Consider the following 20494-nt stretch of genomic DNA (forward strand, 5'->3'; position numbering starts at 1 on the left):
TTACAGAATGGAAATTTTTATTTTACAAACGAAAAAGCAAAATACTGCATTAAATTGACCCTGAAGTCACACTCTGAATTCCTATCTTACAGTTCAATTTTCCCAGTTCATCAATTAATTCCACAAAATAGACTAATTAAACCTTTGTCTGTGGAAGAAGCATAGACCACATTTAACCATGATAATGGAGATGGCTGGCAAGATTAAGCAAAGGAATTGATTGTAGCTCTGTTTGAATTCTTTGTCTTCTTGGAAACAGTCTCTATAGCCATGTGAGATTTAAAGACTGTGACTGTCCTGGCCAGAGAAGAAGGTCAAAGCTGTGTCAGAGAATTAAAAACTACTCTTCTACCTTTATCTTGTGATATCCATGTCTCTCAGAGAGGTCTGGCTAAACCAGAATATTCTTTGCAATAGCATTCAAAGTCCTTACTTGTGCCACATCTGTTACCTTTAGAGAATATTCTGAGCTAGAAAGAGAGGCTCCCATGGCAACAGAGGAATTTCTGCAACAGAAATAATAAAAGGACAGATAATTATATAACTTGTTAAATGAGCCCTCCTACTGGCATTTCATTTTATAGGCTACTTAATGGTTCAAGAAGACAGGAGGTCAAGGGCTTGGATTCTCATATTTCATAATTTTTACAAATTACTTACTTAAAACATCTAGTAGCCAAATCTACCTGACAGTATACTTGATTTTATATCTAGTAATGTAGTTTTGTTTTGTTTTGATTTTTGAGAGAGAAAGCACGAGCAGGGGAGGGGCAGAGAGAGAGAATCCCAAGCAGGACCTGTGCTGTTAGTGCAGAGTCCAAGCTCATGAATCATGAGATCATGACCTGAGCTGAAATCAAGAGTTGGATGCTTAACAACTGAGTCACCTAGGCACCCCTCTAGAAATGTAGTTCTAAGGCTCTTGCTTCTTTTATATCTCATTTTTCCCAATTCTAAACAGAAATAATCAACTACTTAACTATTCAGTTATGTGAATCTTCCAAAGTGTAATAAAAAACTCACAATAGTTTCAATTTCTTAATAGTGGCATAATTTCAAAGTAACTAAAAATAGGGAACAAAGGTGAGGGATGATTGACTAAGAATTAAAGGTAGGAGGGATAAAAGTGACTATGACTCCTCCATCCTTATACCATAGTTATTAACTTCACTAAAGGAAATCACAGTTGAATGCACATACATACATATCTGACTCATTTGAAGCTTAGCTGCTGAATTAGAGTTTATTATTAACTGGTCTAAGTTTAGAAATGACTTAAATATATAAAGATTCATCTAAGTTCAGAAAAGCCTGCTTATATGAGGCAGGATAAAACCATTTGCAGTTGAAAAACTGCAAGAACGAGGTAATACGTATGTATTAATCACAACATTCCATTCATTAATCATACCATCAATAAGGTCTTCTTTACTGGAAGGAAATCAGGAAATTCAAGATTAATCCATCCCTTCTTACATGAATCAAAGAATATATTCTTACCGAAACTTCATTCCTGAATCTCTAGCAGACCGAGCAGAACAGTGAAATTCTGTAGCACCCGAACCCTCAAGGATCCTTTGTAGATTTCTGTCTGTTATGCCACCCCCTGTTGGAAAAATAAGTAATACATTAAGAAGAATAAAATTTTGTATAAAACTTAATGACTAGCAATGACTGCTTACTCTACCTGAAATTCCCATGCCAAAATTTACTCTCTCCCTACTATGCTAGAATGAGATAAGAAAGGAATGATAAAAGACAGACTATAGACTCTGGAGAACAGTTAACTAATAAGGTCACAGAACCTGTATGGTGGAATCTTATATATCTATTGGTTCATATAATGATGCTATATATTACTGACTTTAAAAAGATTGTTCTAGGGCAAGGAAAAATCTCTATCCCCACTCCCTCTCAATTAAAGCAAAATCAAATTAAAACAAAAAGTAAGGATAGGTTTGAGGAAGAAGCTACAAAAGCACAGCCTCAGAGATGTATCTGAAAGACACAAATTCTCTAACCAGTATTCAAAGAGCACATGACTTGGAAATGGGGAAAATGCAAGGTGTTGCAGTTTATTCAATATAATATCAACTTGGTTTTTCACAGAAGCATCTGATTCTACTTTATTAAAACTGTACAATTAAGAACTTTGTAATGACTCATTTGTTTTGTTGAACAATCTCTTAAATATTTGTATACAGATAATCATATTCTGAACTAATACCAGATTAAAAATATAAAATTACTGATCTTTTTATTCTTCTTTCCTAGTATATAGTATGTATTTAATAAAGATTTTTTAATGACTGATAAATTATGTACTTGGTAACTCAAGCTATTCAAGTTGTTGAAGTAACTTGACTTTACACACTCTTTTGGACTCATCAACTTGTTTTTTCTTAGTGGTACAGTAATATCACTGAGCCCTAAGAAGTTGAAAGAACATAGGCTTATTTTAGACACGTGTAAAGATAAAATGCCATGATGCTTTTAACTTTAAAATACCTAAGGATAAAAAAAGATAACAAATGTGGCAAAATGTTAAATGTAGGAAATGAGTAAATGAGTATTCTTTATGCAATTTTCTACTTTTTTATAATTAATATGAAGAAATTAAGATTATCTTTATATCTCTTTCACTCTGATTCTAGATCCCCTTATTAATTCTTTAAAAATTGTTCACCTCTAATGAGCCAGAATGTACCTAGCTGATTTCATGGTTATCATCAGGAACATATGTCTCAACTGTTCTAGTAAAAGGAAGAATTTGGTGATCAGAGATTTTCAAGAACCAAGAGAGTATTATATTTGTCCAGAGATACCGCCTAAATGTTTGCTTAAACCTTGTTAACAACTAGGACGTTTGGCCCTAACTCAACATAGCAGCATTGAACTTGGTGTGCCTCACCAGAGATGAACATCCATCCACATTCACAAAATTCTATACTACGGAAGATGGAGAAACCCCAATCCCAATCTACTTCCTTATTTGCTACTCTCTGAGCTAATCCCTGCTAGAATGTTCTCCTTATCTGAAGTTTTAAATTCCAGCACACATCTCTCAATCTTAAATTTTTAATCAAATTACTTATTCTCTCTGAATACCATGTATTAATACTTTCTCTCATATCATCCTGCCTCCTTTGTTCTTTCTTCACTGCACTTCAGTGTTATACTAACAAATGGATAGATAATTAAATACCTGGCATTACCACAATCCTGCCTTTTGCCTGAAAAAAGAAAAAAAACACAAATTTTAATATCTTTCTCTCAAATGAGATATAAGGCAGTGAGAACAGAAACATGAGTGAAAGTATATTAAATTTTAAAAACTACCACTAGTGTCTAACTTTCAATAGGTCATCTCTAATTCTTTGGGATCTTGGGTAAGTAAGATGTTCAGCATAGTAACTCTTTCTATTCAGAAAGGTTATTTTATTGTATTGCTTTGAAGACTTGTACTGTGATGAACACAAAGGAGACTATGCTATAAACACTGAATAATCACATCACCTTAAGAAAAGTCATTACTGAAAAATAACATTAATTCTGAGTTTTTGCTACGCAGCGGAATGGAAGTAGTTGAATTTAAACAAGATTTCAGCAGAAAACAGAGCACAGCATAATAGTAAATTACTGGGGGGGGGGGGGAACCCTATTCAAGTCTTGTATCCTCAACTAAATTCCCTAGCTTCTTATATCAGCTAAAAAAAAACCCATGAGTCCATTTAACTGGGTTTTAAGTAATAAAATCAGACTATATGGGTTAATTTCTGATAATTCTGGAAGATAGGTATCGAAGTTTCTTTACCTTTATTCAAACTTTCATTACATTTCCTAAATAAGCTTTAGGGATATACTCAGTATCACTGAAAGTCAAAAGGATATCACCCCAAATGCAAATTTAGCAGAACTACTAGTAGCAGGTAGGTAGTGATGACAGAATAAAAATTACACATTATGTCAAGCTCACTAATTTTCTGAATAAAACCATTTAAATTGTATGGAAAATGAATTTTTTCACATATGTTTCCTGAGAGGAGACTTTAATACCAGACCAGCCAATTCTGCCACTCAAAACAATTCCAAGTCATTTGCCTCAACTGTGCAGCTTATTATATGCACACAAAGTTGGGTATATAATCTTTCTTCTATTGGGTACTAGTGAACTATTAAAAAATTCAATTAAGAACCATAAATAGGGGCCCGTGGGTGGCTCAGTCGGTTAAGCATCCAACTTTTGATTTCAGCTCAGGTGTTGACCTCACAGTTCCTGAGGTGGAGCCCTATGTCGAGTCCCCCTACTCCCTGGACTGCAAGTGAGGAGCCTGCTTGGGATTCTCTCTCCTCTCTCCGCCCCTCCCTCCATCCCCCTCTCAAAATAAATAAATAAACTTAAAAAAAAAAAAAAAGAACCACGTATAGCTTAGTTTCTTTTTCCATAGAAAAAATGAAACAATTGATTAATATAGTCAATAAATACAATTAATGTTGAGAATACTTAACTTCCATATCATGTCCAGTTAGGACAAATAAGAAAACAAAACGATTGGCTTAGTGTGGGGAGGGGAAAATGGGGAGTGGAGAAAAAGGGGTAGTGCCATCCAATGTGGGAAGGACAGAAGAGAAAAGGAAAAAGAGGATATGAGAGAACAGAAAAGAGAAACCAAAAGAATGGAGTAAAGTAAAAATTAGCTAACTTCTGTAATAACAAATGTGAAGAAGGGAAGAGAAGCAGAAAGTCTCAAAAGCAATAAAGCATAAAAACAGTAAAAAGGGAAGGTAATAACAGTAGGGAAGATGATAGAGATAATCATGAGCAGAGGGAGAAACAGCCTTCCCTTTACTTTTAAGACAAGTTATACTTTAATGAGCTCTAAGTAACCAGCAGTGTAAAGTTAAGATAAGCATTCAGTACGATTGGTGAGGGTCTTTATGTAATAGCCACAAACTCTAAAACAGCTCCAAAGAGCTAGATATAAGAGTTATCTTGTGAAAAACATTCCAAAAAAATTTTTTGAGAGAGAGGGCACAAGTGAGCGAGGGGCAGAGAGAGACAGAGAGAGAGAGAGAGACAGAGAGAGAGACAAAGAGAAAATCCCAGGGGTGGCAGAGAGAGACAGCGAGGGAGAGGGTGAAAGAGAGAGAAGCGGGGCTCACCTGAAGCAGGGCTCGTGCTCACCCAAGTGGGATTTGAACTCACCAACCATGAGATCATGACCTGAGCTGAAGTCAGATGTTCAATTGACTGAGCAACCCAGGCACCCAAAGCATTCCAAATTCTTTTAGTTAAAAAATGATATGCTTGATCTGCACATTGAATGCAATCCCAATCAAAATTGCACCAGCATTCTTCTCAAAGCTAGAACAAACAATCCTAAAATTTGTATGGAACCACAAAAGACCCCAAAGAGCCAAAGTAATGTTGAAAAAGAAAACCAAAGTGGGAGGCATAACAATCCCCAATTTTAGCCTCTCCTACAAAGCTGTAATCACCAAGATAGTATGACATTGGCACAAAAACAGGCCCATGAACCAATGAAACAGCATAGAGAACCCAGAAGGGGCCCCACAAATGTATGGTGAACTAATCTTTGACAAAACTGGAAAGACAATCCAATGGATAGAAGTCAGTCTCTTTACAAAGGGTGCTGCGAGAACTGAACAGCAACATGCAGAAGAATGAAACTAGATCGCTTTCTTACACCATACACAAAAATAAACCCAAAATGGATGAAAGACTTAAATGTGAGACAGGAAACCATCAAAACCCTAGAGGAGAAAACAGGCAGCAATTTTCTTTGGCCTCAACCACAGCAATTTCTTACTCAACATGTCTCCAGAGGCAAGGGAATTAAAAGCAAAAATGACCTATTGGGACCTCATCAAGATAAAAAGTTTCTGCACTGCAAAGGAAACAACAAAACTAAAAGGCAACCGATGGAATGGGAAAAGATATTTGCAAATGACATATCAGATAAAGGGTTAATATCCAAAATTTATAAAGAATTTACCAAACTCAACACCCGAAAAACAACCCAGTGAAGAAATGGGCAAAAGACATGAATAGACACTTTTCCAAAGAAGACATCCAGATGACCAACAGAAACATGAAAAGATGTTCAACATCACTCATCATCCAGGAAATACAAATCAAAACCACACTGAGAAACCACCTCACACCAGTCAGAGTGGCTAATATTAACAACTCAGGAAACAATAGATGCTGGTGCAGATGTGGAGAAATGGGGAACCCTCTTGCACTGTTGGTGGGAATGCAAACTGGTGCAGCCACTCTGGAAAAGTGTGGAGGTTCCTCAAAAAATTAAAAATAGAACTACCCTACGACCCAGCAATAGCACTATTAGGAATTTATCCAAAGGATACAGGAGTGCTGATTCATAGGGGCACATGTACCCCAATGTTTATAGCAGCACTTTGAACAATAGCCAAATTTTGGAAAGAGCCTAAATGTCCATCAACTGATGAATGGATAAAGAAGATGTGGTTTATATATACAATGGAATACTACTTGGCAATGAGAAAGAATGAAATCCCATCATTTGCATCAACATGGATGGAACTGGAGGGTATTATGTTAAATGAAGTCAGTCAGAGAAAGACAGATATCATATGTTTTTCCTCACATGTGGAACTTGAGAAACTTAACAGAAGACCATGCGGGAAGGGCAGGGGAAAAAAATTGTTACCAACAGAGAGGGAGGGAGGCAAACCAGAAGAGGCTCTTAAATACAGAGAACAAACTGAGGGTTGATGCTGGGCTGGGGTAGGGGAGAGGGGAAAATGGGTGATGGGCATTGAGGAGGGCACTTGTTGGGATGAGTACTGGATGCTGTATGTAAGCAATGAATCATGGGAATCTACCCCCCGAACCAAGAGCACACTGTACACACTGCATGGTAGCCAATTTGTCAATAAATTATATATTTTTAAAAATATTAAAAAGAAAAAAAATGATATGCTAGAGGTGTCTGGGCGGCTCAGCCAGTTAAGTGTCCGACTCTTGATTTTGGCTCAGGTCATGATCTCATGGTTCATGAGATTGAGCCCTGCCTCAGGCTCCATGTGGTCAGTGGAGCCTGCTTGGGATCCTCTTTCCCTCTCTCTCTGCCCCTCCCTTGCTCGCACTGTCTCTCTCTCTGTTTCTCAAAATAAATAAATAAACTTAAAAAATTATATGCTGGTGCAGAAAGGGAAACAGAGACTGTTAAATTAGTTAATGACAATACGATAAGGTGCAAAAAAAAAATCTCTTTTGCAGATATGAGTCAACAACAACTTGTGCTCTATAATGAGGAAATTAGAACCCCCCAGACTAGTATTTAAGTATCAGGGCCTCAGTAAAATAATCAAAAGTGACCTCCAAGTCCAGCTTCTGGCATATATGTCACTGAAAAAGCATATAATTTTTCATGACATCTGAATTATATGTCATTTTGGAAAGACAGCTCCAAAGTTACCAAAAAAGCTTATATGTATACATACTGTGAAATCTGTAGACTGACATTTTGTAGACTTTTCAGAGAACCTCCTTCTGACCAACTTTTTTTTTTTTAATTTTTGATTTTAGAGAGAAAGAGCACGTGAGCAGAGGAGAGGGGCAGAAGGAGAGAGAGAAAATCCCTAGCAGGCTCCATGCTCAGCATAGAGCCCAACCTGGGGCTGAATCCCATGGCCCTGGGATCATGACCTGAACCAAAATCAAGAGTTGGATGCTAAAATGATTGAGGCACCCAGGCACCCCCTCTTCTGATAAATTTTTTAAACCCTGATCAAATTGATCTATCATGAAAGTGTTTATCAATGTCACTTTACTAACTCATCCATCTATCCAACAAATACTTATTAAGTGCCTACCATGTTATCAGGCACTGTTCTGGATATAGAGAATATTATGGTTGAAATGACCCAGCATATGCCACTGTGGCATAAAAATCATTTTGAGTTGAAAGCATTTGAGTTCCTGAAATTCCTTATCTGCCCTAAAAGCAGAGCCTCCCAAAAGAATTCAAAAAGAACTCAATGGTCAAAATTCCCCTCTGAGAGCAATTCATCAGCACCATACCTAAACAAGACATTGTCATTAAACTTTCGTATCTTCAATCTATTCTCATTAGGGTCCACCTATTTATCTTTCCAAAAAGTCTTTCCTCCCACCCCACAAATGCTTTTCCTCCTTCCACTTCTAAATTCCTAAGTGCCCCTCCCTCTACCTCCTCTTCACCTATTAAGATGGTATGTAAGACCCAAATTCTAAGCACCTCCTTTAGTCACATTTCTTTGTGAACTCCAATATATATACATAAGTGATTAAAATCTTTTTTCCTCCTGCTAATCTGTGTTTTGTCCGTTTAATTCACAGACCCTCAAACATAAAACCTAAGAAAGCAGAGAAGTAGTTTTTCCTCCCTGACACAGTAAACAAGATAACGTTCCTACTCTTGTGGAGCTTTCTTGTTCAAGGAAGAGAGACAACATATAGGTATATTTATGTAATAAAATTTCAGGTAGCTGTAAGTACAATGAAAAAACCATAAAGCAAGGTAATGAAACAGAATAAAAGGGGGATGGGGCTATCGCACAGAATTTAATAATTGTTAAGAGAAATAAGTGGAACAAGGCCATTTAGTATTCTCAAATGTGCAAAAGCATCCATAAACAAAATGTTTACTATCTAGAAAGCTGAAACGATTCTAGGAAAAAAAGTCATTTAAAAAAATGTTTATTTTTGAGAGAGAAAGAGAGAGCGGGAGTGGGGCAGAGAGAGAGAGGGAGACAGTGGATCTAAAGCAGGCTCTGCACTGATAGCAGAGAGCCTGATGCAGGGCTTGAACTTACAAACCATGAGATCAGGACCCCAGCTGAAGTCAGATGTTTAACCGACTGTGTCACCCAGTCACCCCCCCCAAAAAAGTCACGTTTATCTGTTTCTTCCAAGTGAAAGCTTTTCAAAACATGGACAAATTAAATGAATTCTGCCACTTCGGGGAGGGGGGTTTCCATAAGATTACTGAGAACTGTATGCTTACCTAAAGCTATCAAAGTGATTTAACAACATAAAGCACTTACTAAGTATCAGACTTTGTGCTATTATCTGAAGTAATCCACAACTATTCTAGGAGGTAGGAGGTAGGTGCTATTAAAATTCTAATGTTGTAGATGAAGAAACTGAAGTTTAGAATGGTTAGGTAGTTTGCCCAGGCTTAGTGTTAATAAATGGCAAAGCTAGGATTTAAACACAGACTTTCTAATCCCCAAACCTAGGCTTTAACCAGTATATTATACTGCTAGATAACTGCTTCAAAAAGTAAAGTTAGCGTTATCTCACTTATATGTGAAATCTAAAAAAAAGTCCAATACATAGAAACAGAGAGTAGAACACTGCTATCTAGTGAGGAGGTGGGGAAAACAGGGAGATGCTGGTCAAAGGGTACAAAGTTGCAATTATGCAGGATGAGCAAATCTACAGATCTAATGCACAATGAGACTACAGTGAATACTTCACTGAATTCTAAAAATTTGCTAAGAGAGTAATATTTCAGGTGCTCTCACCACACACACACACACACACACACACAATGTAACTAGATGAGATGCATATGTTAATTAGCTTGACTGTAACTATTTCACTATATATATTAATATTGAAATATCATGTGTACCCTAAATACATGGAATTTTTCTTTTATAAAAAAGAAGTAAAGTTAGCGTATGAGAATATTTAACTCCATGCTTCCTGCCAACCAATGATTAAACTACAAATTACATTCGCAACACAGTGATAATGAAATGCAAGACATGACTATGGCAATTATATCTACATTATTCTCTACTCCACAGTGAGAAAAAATTTAAAAATTAATTCAATTCTTCTATTTTAAAACCCTTCAGACTTTCCCACGGCCCCAATGATAAAATACACACTCCTCAACAGTTTTCAAGGCTCTGGACAGCATTCTTCTCTTTACATCCAATATTCTGGTTTCTTCAATATCTTAGTAAGTTATTCTTTCCTGGTCTTTGTATACACTATTTCTTCTGCATGAAGCATTCACCTATTCCCCTTACCTCCTTTTACACAGATAACTTGTAATCATTGCTCAAATGAATGTGTGTGTGACTCTTCTTCTGGGAGCTAACTACTGCCAACTCCATGCCCAAAACTGGGGTTAATTCCTCTCAAATGTGCCCCTTTGTACCTTTAAAAATTAAAAAGAAAAAAAAAAAAAAAGAGTGGGTGGGCACCTGGGTGACTCAGTCAGTCAAATGTCTGCTTCTTAAATTTTTTTTTTTAATATTTATTTTAGAGAGAGAGAGAGAGAGAGAGAGAGAGAGAGAGAGTGTCAGAGACAGAGACAGAGTGCAAGCGGGGGAGGGGCAGAGAGAGAGGGAGACACAGAATCCGAAGCGGGCTCCAGGCTCCGAGCTGTCAAAACAGAGCCTGATGTGGGGCTCAAACCCACCACCTGTGAGATCATGACTTGGGCCAAAGTCAGAAGCTTACTTGACTGAGCCACTCAGGCACCCCCAAATGTCTGACTCTTGATTTCAGCTTAGGTCATGATCTCACAGTTGTGAGATTGAAGTTGGGCATGGAGCCTGCTTAAGATTCTCTCTCTCCCTCTCCCTCTGCCCACTCCCTGCTCTGCGCATGCTCTTTCCCTCTCTCAAAAAAAATATTATTTTTTTAAGTAAACTCTACCCCCAACATGGGGCTTGAACTCACTATCCCGATTGAGTGGCATGCTCTACTGAGCCAGCCAGGTGCCACTTAGTACCTTTTTTTATAGCACTCTATTACAATTGCTTGTTCTATTAAAAGTGCCTGTTGTGCCACAAACTCCAAGGGCAGTGACTACACACACACAAACACAGGTCACCACCACAGTACAAATGCCCTGCAGTTAATATATACTTAATAAATACTTGTAAAATCAGTAAGTTCCAGACTAGCAAAGTCACATCAGATCCTTAGATGAAATTTCTGAAAATTATTTTCATGGCTATAAGAAAGTGAACATAATTAGATTTCTATACAGAACACCAAAAAAATATTAGTAACAGGAGAAGTAATAATAATAAACTAACATGTAGTAAGATCTATTATATGTCAAGCACTATGCTAAGGCTCTTACATATCTTCTCTCTACCAATCATCAGAACAACCCTATAAAGGAAGTATTAAACTTTTCTCAATTGCACACATAAAGGAACAGAGGATGAATAATCTACTCAACATTACAAATCAAATAAGTATCTGAGTCTTAAATCCAGAACTCTCTTGTCTCAAAGTCCATACTCACTAACTCAAAATGGCTCTGGACTGGTGTCAGAAAAAGACATACCACAATTACAAATTTGCCTGCTCTACAAATGATGCTAACTCATCATGGAAATTCATACAAGGGTAAAACATATTTCCTCCTATCCTGATAGATAGGGAGAGGTGAAAGAAGAATATAATTTTAGGTTTAGAATTCATTTCCACGTGATAATTATTTCAAATTTTTTATGGGATCCCCTGAGTATACATAGGCTGATGGTGAGATGATGTGGCTTAAAACAATGTAATGCTAATGGCAGAGAAAAGATAAAATTGGCTGTGGTTATCCAAGTTAGATCAAAACCTTAAGCACTGGTTACAATTTGACTTCAAAAGTCTTAAACACTAAAATGCTCATGTGAAAGAAATAAGAATTATATAAATATATTTCTGCCTGCTTGCTTTTCTGTACAGGGTAATCATTAAGTCAGTAATAGCTTCATAACCTAGCTGAACAACAGAACATCAGGAGCAAACACAACAGAGTTAGGAAGAACGGAAACAAACTGTGTGTACCTGATCTATGAGTCGCTTTATTAGGGGTAGCCCTTCTAGTGCCGAACTGTCACATCCACTGGTCAATACTCGTTCAAATCCCAGGGTTAAGAGGGTCTCTAGAGCTGCCACTGGATCATGAACCATGTCAAAGGCTGAAATAAATAAAACTGATTTGAATTTTGAACACATATCCTCTAATATAGTGCTTTCCAAAATGTAGTATACACACAGAGGTGTGCTGGACCTAGCCTGTATTGGCAAGCCAGAGCCAACTGTTAAATATTCAGGAGTTCTGCAAGCATGATTATTATCCACTGACAGCCTGAAGTCAGTCAAGGTGGGAGAATTTAAACCACAGAACTCAACAAATACTATGTACCAGGGCTCTCTTCATCCAAGAACTAGTTTACCAGCACACCACATAGTCTGCATACCATCATGGTACGCGTGAACATTTTAGATGGTACCCACCTGAACAGATTTATTTACTTAAACACAGATTAAGAGCGAAACATTTCCATTTTTCATGAGGTATAAAAGTTTCTCTTTAAATTCACTTAAGGGGCACCTGGGTGGCTCAGTCGGTTAAGCATCTGACTTCAGCTCAGGTCAAGATCTCACCGTTTTGAGTTTGAGCCCTGCTTTGGGCTCTGTGCTGACAGCTTAGAGCCTGAAGCCTGCTTCAGATTCTGTGTCTCCCTCTCTCTCTGCCACCCCCCGCATTTGCACTCTGTCTCAAAAATAAATAAACATTAAAAAAAAATTTTTTAATGCACTTAAGATTTTATTTAATGAAAATTATTACATACATTTGCACAGGTAGCACTCAAATCACTCTAAATGTGATAGGCAAGTGACTCAAATTTGGAAAACTGCTCTAAGGCTTCAGACAAACTGGACAAACCTCACTTGAGACAAATATTACGCTATTTCCTAAAAAGGCCTTGGTTCACATTCTCATTATTAATATTTTGTACTATTCCATTTACTCCAAATACTTATGGCTCATAGTACAACAATTGTTCACAACAGACTATATAAACTTGTAATTCCATTCTACTTTCTAAGAGACTTCTCTCCTCCTCAGGGAGGAAAGTGGCACTAGGACCCTCAAAAATAAAAACTTCTGCTTTGGTTCTCAGCACTGTTACATGATTTGGAAGTTCTAATCCATGGCAGATTAAGGTTAGACCCCTTTACATTACCCGTTAGTGTATGCAGGCAGCTAAATGTACCACAGAGGTTTTTCCTTTTTTTGTAGCAGCGCCTCACCAGCGATTACACTATCATACTATCTCATTAAATGCATGAGTGAAAACAATGTAGAACTTACAACAATGCAAAATTTTGAAAATATAAAAATATTTTTGTTAAATGTATTGAAGGAAAAGAAATTTGAAATGATTTTCTTAGTTTAAGAAGAGAAAAATACAGGGCGCCTGGGTGGCGCAGTCGGTTAAGCGTCCGACTTCAGCCAGGTCACGATCTCGCGGTCCGGGAGTTCGAGCCCTGCGTCAGGCTCTGGGCTGAGGGCTCAGAGCCTGGAGCCTGTTTCCGATTCTGTGTCTCCCTCTCTCTCTGCCCCTCCCCCGTTCATGCTCTGTCTCTCTCTGTCCCAAAAATAAATAAACGTTGAGAAAAAAAAAAAAAAATTTAAAAAAAGAAGAGAAAAATACATTCTATATGACACATGTACTTTTTAAATTATTTAGCATGTCAAATTTTAAACTATATATTTTTCAGATAAATGTTTACTGATTAAAATTACTTTTCATATTTACAAACTTTTTTTGGCTACTCTCAAGGTGCTGGATTTTAAACATTCTAACATCTTTTAGTTATTGCTAGTTTATGAGAAGCATTGCTAAACAGCAAGTCAAGAAAACAGTTTTCTGGTGGTATAATCCATTTCAAAAAGCAACAAGAACAACAAATGCTTTATCTCTAATTTCTGTAAATAGATGCAAATGACAGAGCCCACTCTTATCCTAATCTTCAAATGCTTACTCAAAACGGCAGAAAAACATTCAACAATTTCTCATGCATACATATATCATCAAGTAAAAAAAAAGTTTTGACTGGAGACTTCTTTCTTTTCACATATAAAGGAGCGCCCTCTGCAGGCAAAATTGACTTGTTCCGTTTTACTGAGGTTTAACAAAAGTGTACGGAAATTAGGACTACCTGATTTATAGATAAGAAGTATTTTTTTATGAAACTATCAGATAATTTTAGAAACCATTCTGATGTAGACAAGCTATCAATAATGCACTTTTGTACATAACAGTGAGCATCTGTTCATTGACTATCCAGCATCTATTTCTTCTTTCCTCCTTCCTAATAGTAACCAATTCTTATGCAGATATCCACCCCTTTCCCCACCTCTGCCCATGAATCTTATATTCATCTGGGAAAGCTGGTCACATCACTAGTTCCTAGAATGGTCTTGTCTGGCTTAAGCCAGGCAGTACATTTCATTTCACTGGCCACAGCACTTTATTCTTTTTTTTTTTAATATTTTTTTTTAACATTCATTTTTGAGACACAGAGAGACAGAGCATGAACGGGGGAGGGGCAGAGAGAGAGGGAGACACAGAATCGGAAGCAGGCTCCAGGCTCCGAGCCATCAGCCCAGAGCCCAACGCGGGGCTCGAACTCACGGACTGCGAGATCGTGACCTGAGCTGAAGTTGGACGCTTAACCGACTGGGCCACCCAGGCGCCCCACAGCACTTTATTCTTTTGGGAGTTGCACATGATCTAAGGCATCTAATAAAAAATGAATCTCAGGATTCTTGCTTGGAATGCTGTGACAAGTACATACACTTGTAGACAATTCCCACTCTCTCCCTCTATTATATCCCACCACACCAGCATTTACTTTTAACAAGTTTTCATAACTAAGTTTCAAATTGTGCATCTCTAAATTTATAACAGTTATAAAGAAACCAACTGGTAACACTGTAACACTTTATGTGTTCCATAAAGAAGTTATGGCATTTGGTAAAATTAGAAAACTGACACCGTTCAAAAGAACTTCTAAAATGGAAATGACTCACGGGGCGCCTGGGTGGCGCAGTCGGTTGGGCGTCCGACTTCAGCCAGGTCACGATCTCGCGGTCTGTGAGTTCGAGCCCCGCGTCAGGCTCTGGGCTGATGGCTCAGAGCCTGGAGCCTGTTTCCGATTCTGTGTCTCCCTCTCTCTCTGCCCCTCCCCCGTTCATGCTCTGTCTCTCTCTGTCCCAAAAATAAATAAACGTTGGGAAAAAAAAAAAAAAATTTAAAATGGAAATGACTCACCTCGGTGGAAAGTGACTGGCAGAGGACGGCATATAGCTACAAAAATAAAGTCAAATAACAATATAAATGAAGAGATCGTCACTGGTTGGTGTATACAGAATTTTCCATGTTAGATGGGACTTTTTTATTTTATACTGTCCTCTCCTAAGAAGCAAAGACAGTGAACTAAGATAATAAAATGGCAGCCTTCCAAATTCAGAATTCTTATGTTTCCATTAATCTCTGATTTTCATTAAAAGAAAAAAATGGTCATCCATTCTTTAGCCAGACTAAATAAAAATTATGCGATCTGGTTATTTATAAAGGCAGCATTACATCTATTACTTTTATCCCTCTGAGAATCTTCAAGAAATACTTTAGCCTAGAATTGTAAGTAGTATGCTTCTGTCCTCTACACATCTCCCCATCTTCAACAACTGCAATAGCCTTTGAAGTGTTTTGGTGCAGTGATTAAAGGAATCGAGGCAAACTTCCCTTAAACCTTCCAGGAACAGCAGCAGAACTTGATCTATAACAACTGAGGAGTCAGTAGGACTAGAACATATACCTAGATCTGCCCCAGACATCTAGATAACTGTTTAAAATAGGTCAGTATAAGTGCCTGCAGGTGTGACTGAAAAGTCAGTTTTGCAATTGCATTGTTTTTTTTTTTTACTTGCAGTGACACACAATGTTATGTTAGTTTCAATATCAGAAGTATTCAACGCAATCATCATTAGAGGCTTTTTGGTCTCAGATACAAATTCTTACCCACAAGGGACATGCACAACTCTTTGTCAATGTGTCCATCTTCAGTCAATGCTCCAAATACCAAACCATCAGCACCATAAAGCTTGGCAAGACGAATGTCAGCCTTCATCACCTCAACTTCACGATCTGAATATAAAAAGTCACCTCCACGCGGCCGAATCATCACAAAAACTGGAATCTGGACACACTGCTTCACTACTTGAAGGACACCTAAAAGAATATAGAGAGCAGACTAATTAAAATTCAAATGTGAACTAACATACAGGAAGTCAATAAAATTTATTAGCTCTTGTGTATCACTTCTATAAGAAAAGGAAGCAATGACTGAGGCAACCAGAGATAGATCTAAAGGGAAGGACAACCCTAAATTAAAAAATGTGCATATAATAGAAGTTAAATAAGAAAACCAAGGGTAAAAAAGAGCAATTTAGAAAACAGAAAAATTTACTGAATTTTTAAAAGCACTTGTCAATTGACTAAAGAAAAATCATTTTGCTGGTATGTAACATTGGAAAGTGAAGTAACAGGCTCAATATTCTGCCAGTGTATTCCATAAAATCCAATGTTTCCTTTCTAATTGATTACAGCTCTGTTTAGAACCTACTATAGAGATGTTTACATAGGTCTAAAGTTTATGATCCTTTAGGAACAAAGAAATTAATTAAAGCCTTTTTTTTAAAGAGTTATGTAAAAGGAAGCAAAGTTCTACTTATTTGTGATTTTATATAGAGATCTATGAACAAAACACCTAAATATGACACAATTCATGACTAATTCAGAAACCTCAATAGTATATATCTTCCATGACTGGTGTTAGTTATATCTCAATAAACCCATCTTAAGCTGAAAAGATCTTAAATCCAAATGCCTTCATTACACCTAACCTACTGAACATCATAGCTTAGCCTAGCTTACCATAAACACACTCACAACACTTATATTAGCCTACTGTTGGGCAAAATCATCCAATAGAAAGCCTATTTTATAATACAGTGTTGAATATCTCATGTAATTTATTGAATACAGTACTGAAAGTGAAAAACAGAATGGTTACATAGGTACAGAATGGTTTAAGTCTATTGGCTGTTTACCCTCATGATCGCATGGCTGACTGGGAGCTGTGGCTGCCCAGCATCATATGAGAGTACCATACCACAAATGGCTAGCCTAGGAAAAGTTCAGAATTCAAAGTACAGTTTCTACTGAATGCATATTACTTTCACACCATTGCAAACTCAAAAAATCATAAGCCAAACCATCATCTGTTGGGAACCGTTTGTATAATTTCTGTGACAAGCACCATTGTGTTTATGAACTTACTTCTTTGTCCCTGCTAAAAGATCCCCAATTTTGCATGGAATAGCAATATGCCCAGCACCAAGCAATGAATCATGATTACGACTGCAAAGAACAGATTGCATTCAAATTTAGAGATGGTCTGGAGATTTCACAGAATGGCCAGGGAATGCCCTCCCTTAGTGAGAAGATTCCAAAGGTTTACAGCACATATAAACCCTTATACTAAATAATGCTATCATCAACCTCAGAGTAACATAGAAGAGTCAAAAATTCATACAGGGACTTCTGCTTTTGACCAAGACAGAGTAACAGGAACTGGATTTATCTTCCTACCTATAATAACCAAAAAACACATATGAATATGAAAAATATATGAAACAATGGCTTGAAAGACACTGTATGTCAAGCAACAAAGAACAATGATGCCTGAAAGATGGGAAACAAACGAGATAAGCTCTTTATTTGATCCAAATTATTACCTTGAGGGTTTTCTAGGCTGCAGTATAGAAAGGGGGAACCCAGGTGGAGGTCAGAGAATTCTCTGAGTTGAAGAGACAAAACTGAGAGTCCAGGGAGACCAAATGACTAGAGTTCACAGGAGAAAGTACCAGTGAGAAGAGAAAGAGAAATCTGGAGATTTGAAGAGAATCCCCTTCTAATATTCAGCTCAGCAGTGATGAGTGCATATATGCAAGGAAACCATACAAGGGCCAGGGGAAAAAAATCCACTGAAAAGAATTAGAAAGAAATAGTGCCTGTCATTCACACCTGGTGCACCAAAAATAACACCTATTCCCAACAGGCATATAGGAAAAGTTGAAGATTCGTGGGGCACTGGATAGAGAACACAGAAGGTTCTTGCTTTTGGTAGTGGGGAATAGTTAACTCTAGACTGACCACTGCTCCAGACCTGCTTAACAAACTTTAAAGCCAGGACCCAAAAAGAATAAACTGTTTCCAAATAACGTAACTGCTTGAGAATGTTTATAGGAATGCAAACATATCCAGGACCCAACAAAATAAAATTAATGTCTGGAAGCCAATAAAAAATTATCAGGCAGGAACACAAGATGCATCATGAGATGATAAACCAATCAAATGAAACCAACCTAGAACTCGTACAGATGTTAGAATTAGCAGCCAAGTCATTAAAACAGCTACTATAACTTTACTCCAAATGTTCAAAAGAGTTCAGAAACAACACACTTGATATAATAGCCTCAAATTAAACTTCTAGAAACGAAAACTATAATGTGTGAGATGAAAAACACACAGTGTGGGATTAATGTCAGATTAGACATTGCAGGGAAAAGATTAGTAAACTTGAAAACAAACCAATAGGATCTATGCAAAATGAAACACAGAGAAAAAGGAGATTAAAAAAAAAAGAGAGGGGCGCCTGGGTGGCTCAGTTGGTTAAACGCCTGACTTTGGCTCAGGTCATGATCTCACGGTTCAGGAGTTCAAGCCCCATGTCAGGCTCTTTGCTGACAGCCTGCTTCTGATTCTGTGTCTCCCTCTCTCTCTGCTCCTCTCCCACTCACGCTTTCTCTCTGTCTCAAAAAAACAAAACAAAACAAAACAAACCCAACATAGTTCATCAGTGAGTTGTGGGACAACTTCAAGCAGCCTAAAACAAGTATGTGACATCTTTGAAGGAGGGGGTAGAGTATATTGAATGCTGAAAATTTTCTAAATGTGATGAAAACTATAAATGCACAGGTCCAAGAAACATGAAGAAAACTATAGTCAGGTACACTGTTATCACATTGCTGAAATCCAGAAATAAAAAAAAAAATTTAAAGCAACCACAAAAAAGAGACATTATACAAAAAACCAAAAGCAAAAGCAAAAGCAAAACCAAACAAACAAACAAACAAAAAACCACCACCAAAAATCCACAAGGTATGGATGATAGCAGATTTCATACGAAAGACAACACCAGCAAGAAGACAGTGGAGAAATATCTTTAAAGTACCGAAAGAAAAAAAAAAAACAAAACCGTCAACCTAGAATTCTACACCCAGCAAAAATATCTTTCAAAAATGGAGAAAGATGTTTTGAGACATACAAAAGCTGAAAGATATCACCAGCATACTTGTAATACAAACAATTGTTAAAACAATTACTTCAGACCGAAAGAGAATGAGATCAGATGGAAACACAGACCTACACAAAAGAGTGAAGAACACCAGAAATAGTAACTACACTGATTGTTTTCTCTTTTATTCTCTTTAAGAGATAATTGAATTTTTAAACAAAAAGTAGTGTGGAGTGTATGTATTTTTAACATAGATAGAAGATAGCAGTAAGATAGATGTATGACAACAGCAAAAAGACCAGGAGGGAAGAAATGAAGACAAAAGTCAATATGCTAAGGATGCCAGGATGGAAAGAGAAAAGAAAAAAAAAAAAAAACCCTGGCCCTTGATATTACTGCAGAGCAACTAAACCAATATTAACAGTAACTACCTATCTCTCAACTTTTTGATGTACTGTATGAGGATCACATCTTTGATAGATTTATTCATAAGCATAAGCATTTCTAACTGATACAATATCCACAGCATAGTTAACACATTAGTAACATTAGTAAAAGATCTCAATAAAACATATTACCCATTGTCTCCGGGCTCTATAAACTCCTCCTAGAAAATATGAAAACCAGACACTCACCCATGCTGGGTGTGGTTCCTCCTTCCAGTAAGCCAGAACATAATTCAATCCGACCAGCACCTATGATAATAATAATAAAAAAAGCATTGCTCAATATAATAAATTTTTAAAAATTAAAAATTAAGAACAGTTTTAAGAAACATTCCTCAAAAATTATCGTTCGAAAAAAACATTTATGTAACAGTAAACTTAACACTTTTTTCTAAAATATAGCAAAGATTCTTAGAAACTGAGAGAAATCATATTATAAAACCAGAATAACACTCTATTTTTAATCCCAACTATATTCTGCAACCCATATTGTGTTACTGATAGTCAAATTTAAGAGTTAATTCAAGTTAAGCTAGATCTCCTGAAAATTTGTATTAGAAGGTTGCCTCTCCATGAATAGGGATGTAACTTACAATAAATACGTTTCTGGACTGATCACAGTGGAACACTGACTCTTCATTGATATTAACAATCTTTTTGAAGAGTGTCTAAGCTTTAAAAAAGTATAAGATAATTTTAAGTAGCTTAAATCAAGATAATTTCAAGAATAAGAGAATGCTGAAAGCAAATCAACTATCAGACTACAGCATCATGTCAAAAGAGTCTCAGGATCCAGCTTGAAAAGGCTCATACC

The 20494-nt window shown here is 37.0% G+C and overlaps 1 protein-coding gene across 2 annotated transcripts in view; it reads right to left on the bottom strand.

The window, feature by feature from the left end:
• CUTC (cutC copper transporter) overlaps positions 1–20494 on the bottom strand; it is a 26151-nt gene continuing 5657 nt past the window's right edge. For both annotated transcript variants that reach the window (XM_030335218.2, XM_030335219.1), the window contains 7 exons: positions 19870–19929; positions 15895–16104; positions 15145–15180; positions 11864–11997; positions 3206–3233; positions 1501–1606; positions 1–506 (listed from right to left, as the gene is read on the bottom strand). In XM_030335218.2, the coding sequence (XP_030191078.1) occupies positions 392–506; positions 1501–1606; positions 3206–3233; positions 11864–11997; positions 15145–15180; positions 15895–16104; positions 19870–19929 (689 nt within the window). In that variant the 3' untranslated portion in view covers positions 1–391. The remainder of the gene's footprint in view (positions 507–1500; positions 1607–3205; positions 3234–11863; positions 11998–15144; positions 15181–15894; positions 16105–19869; positions 19930–20494) is intronic.

Source organism: Lynx canadensis, chromosome D2 (assembly GCF_007474595.2).
Source record: "Lynx canadensis isolate LIC74 chromosome D2, mLynCan4.pri.v2, whole genome shotgun sequence".
NCBI lineage: Eukaryota > Metazoa > Chordata > Mammalia > Carnivora > Felidae > Lynx > Lynx canadensis.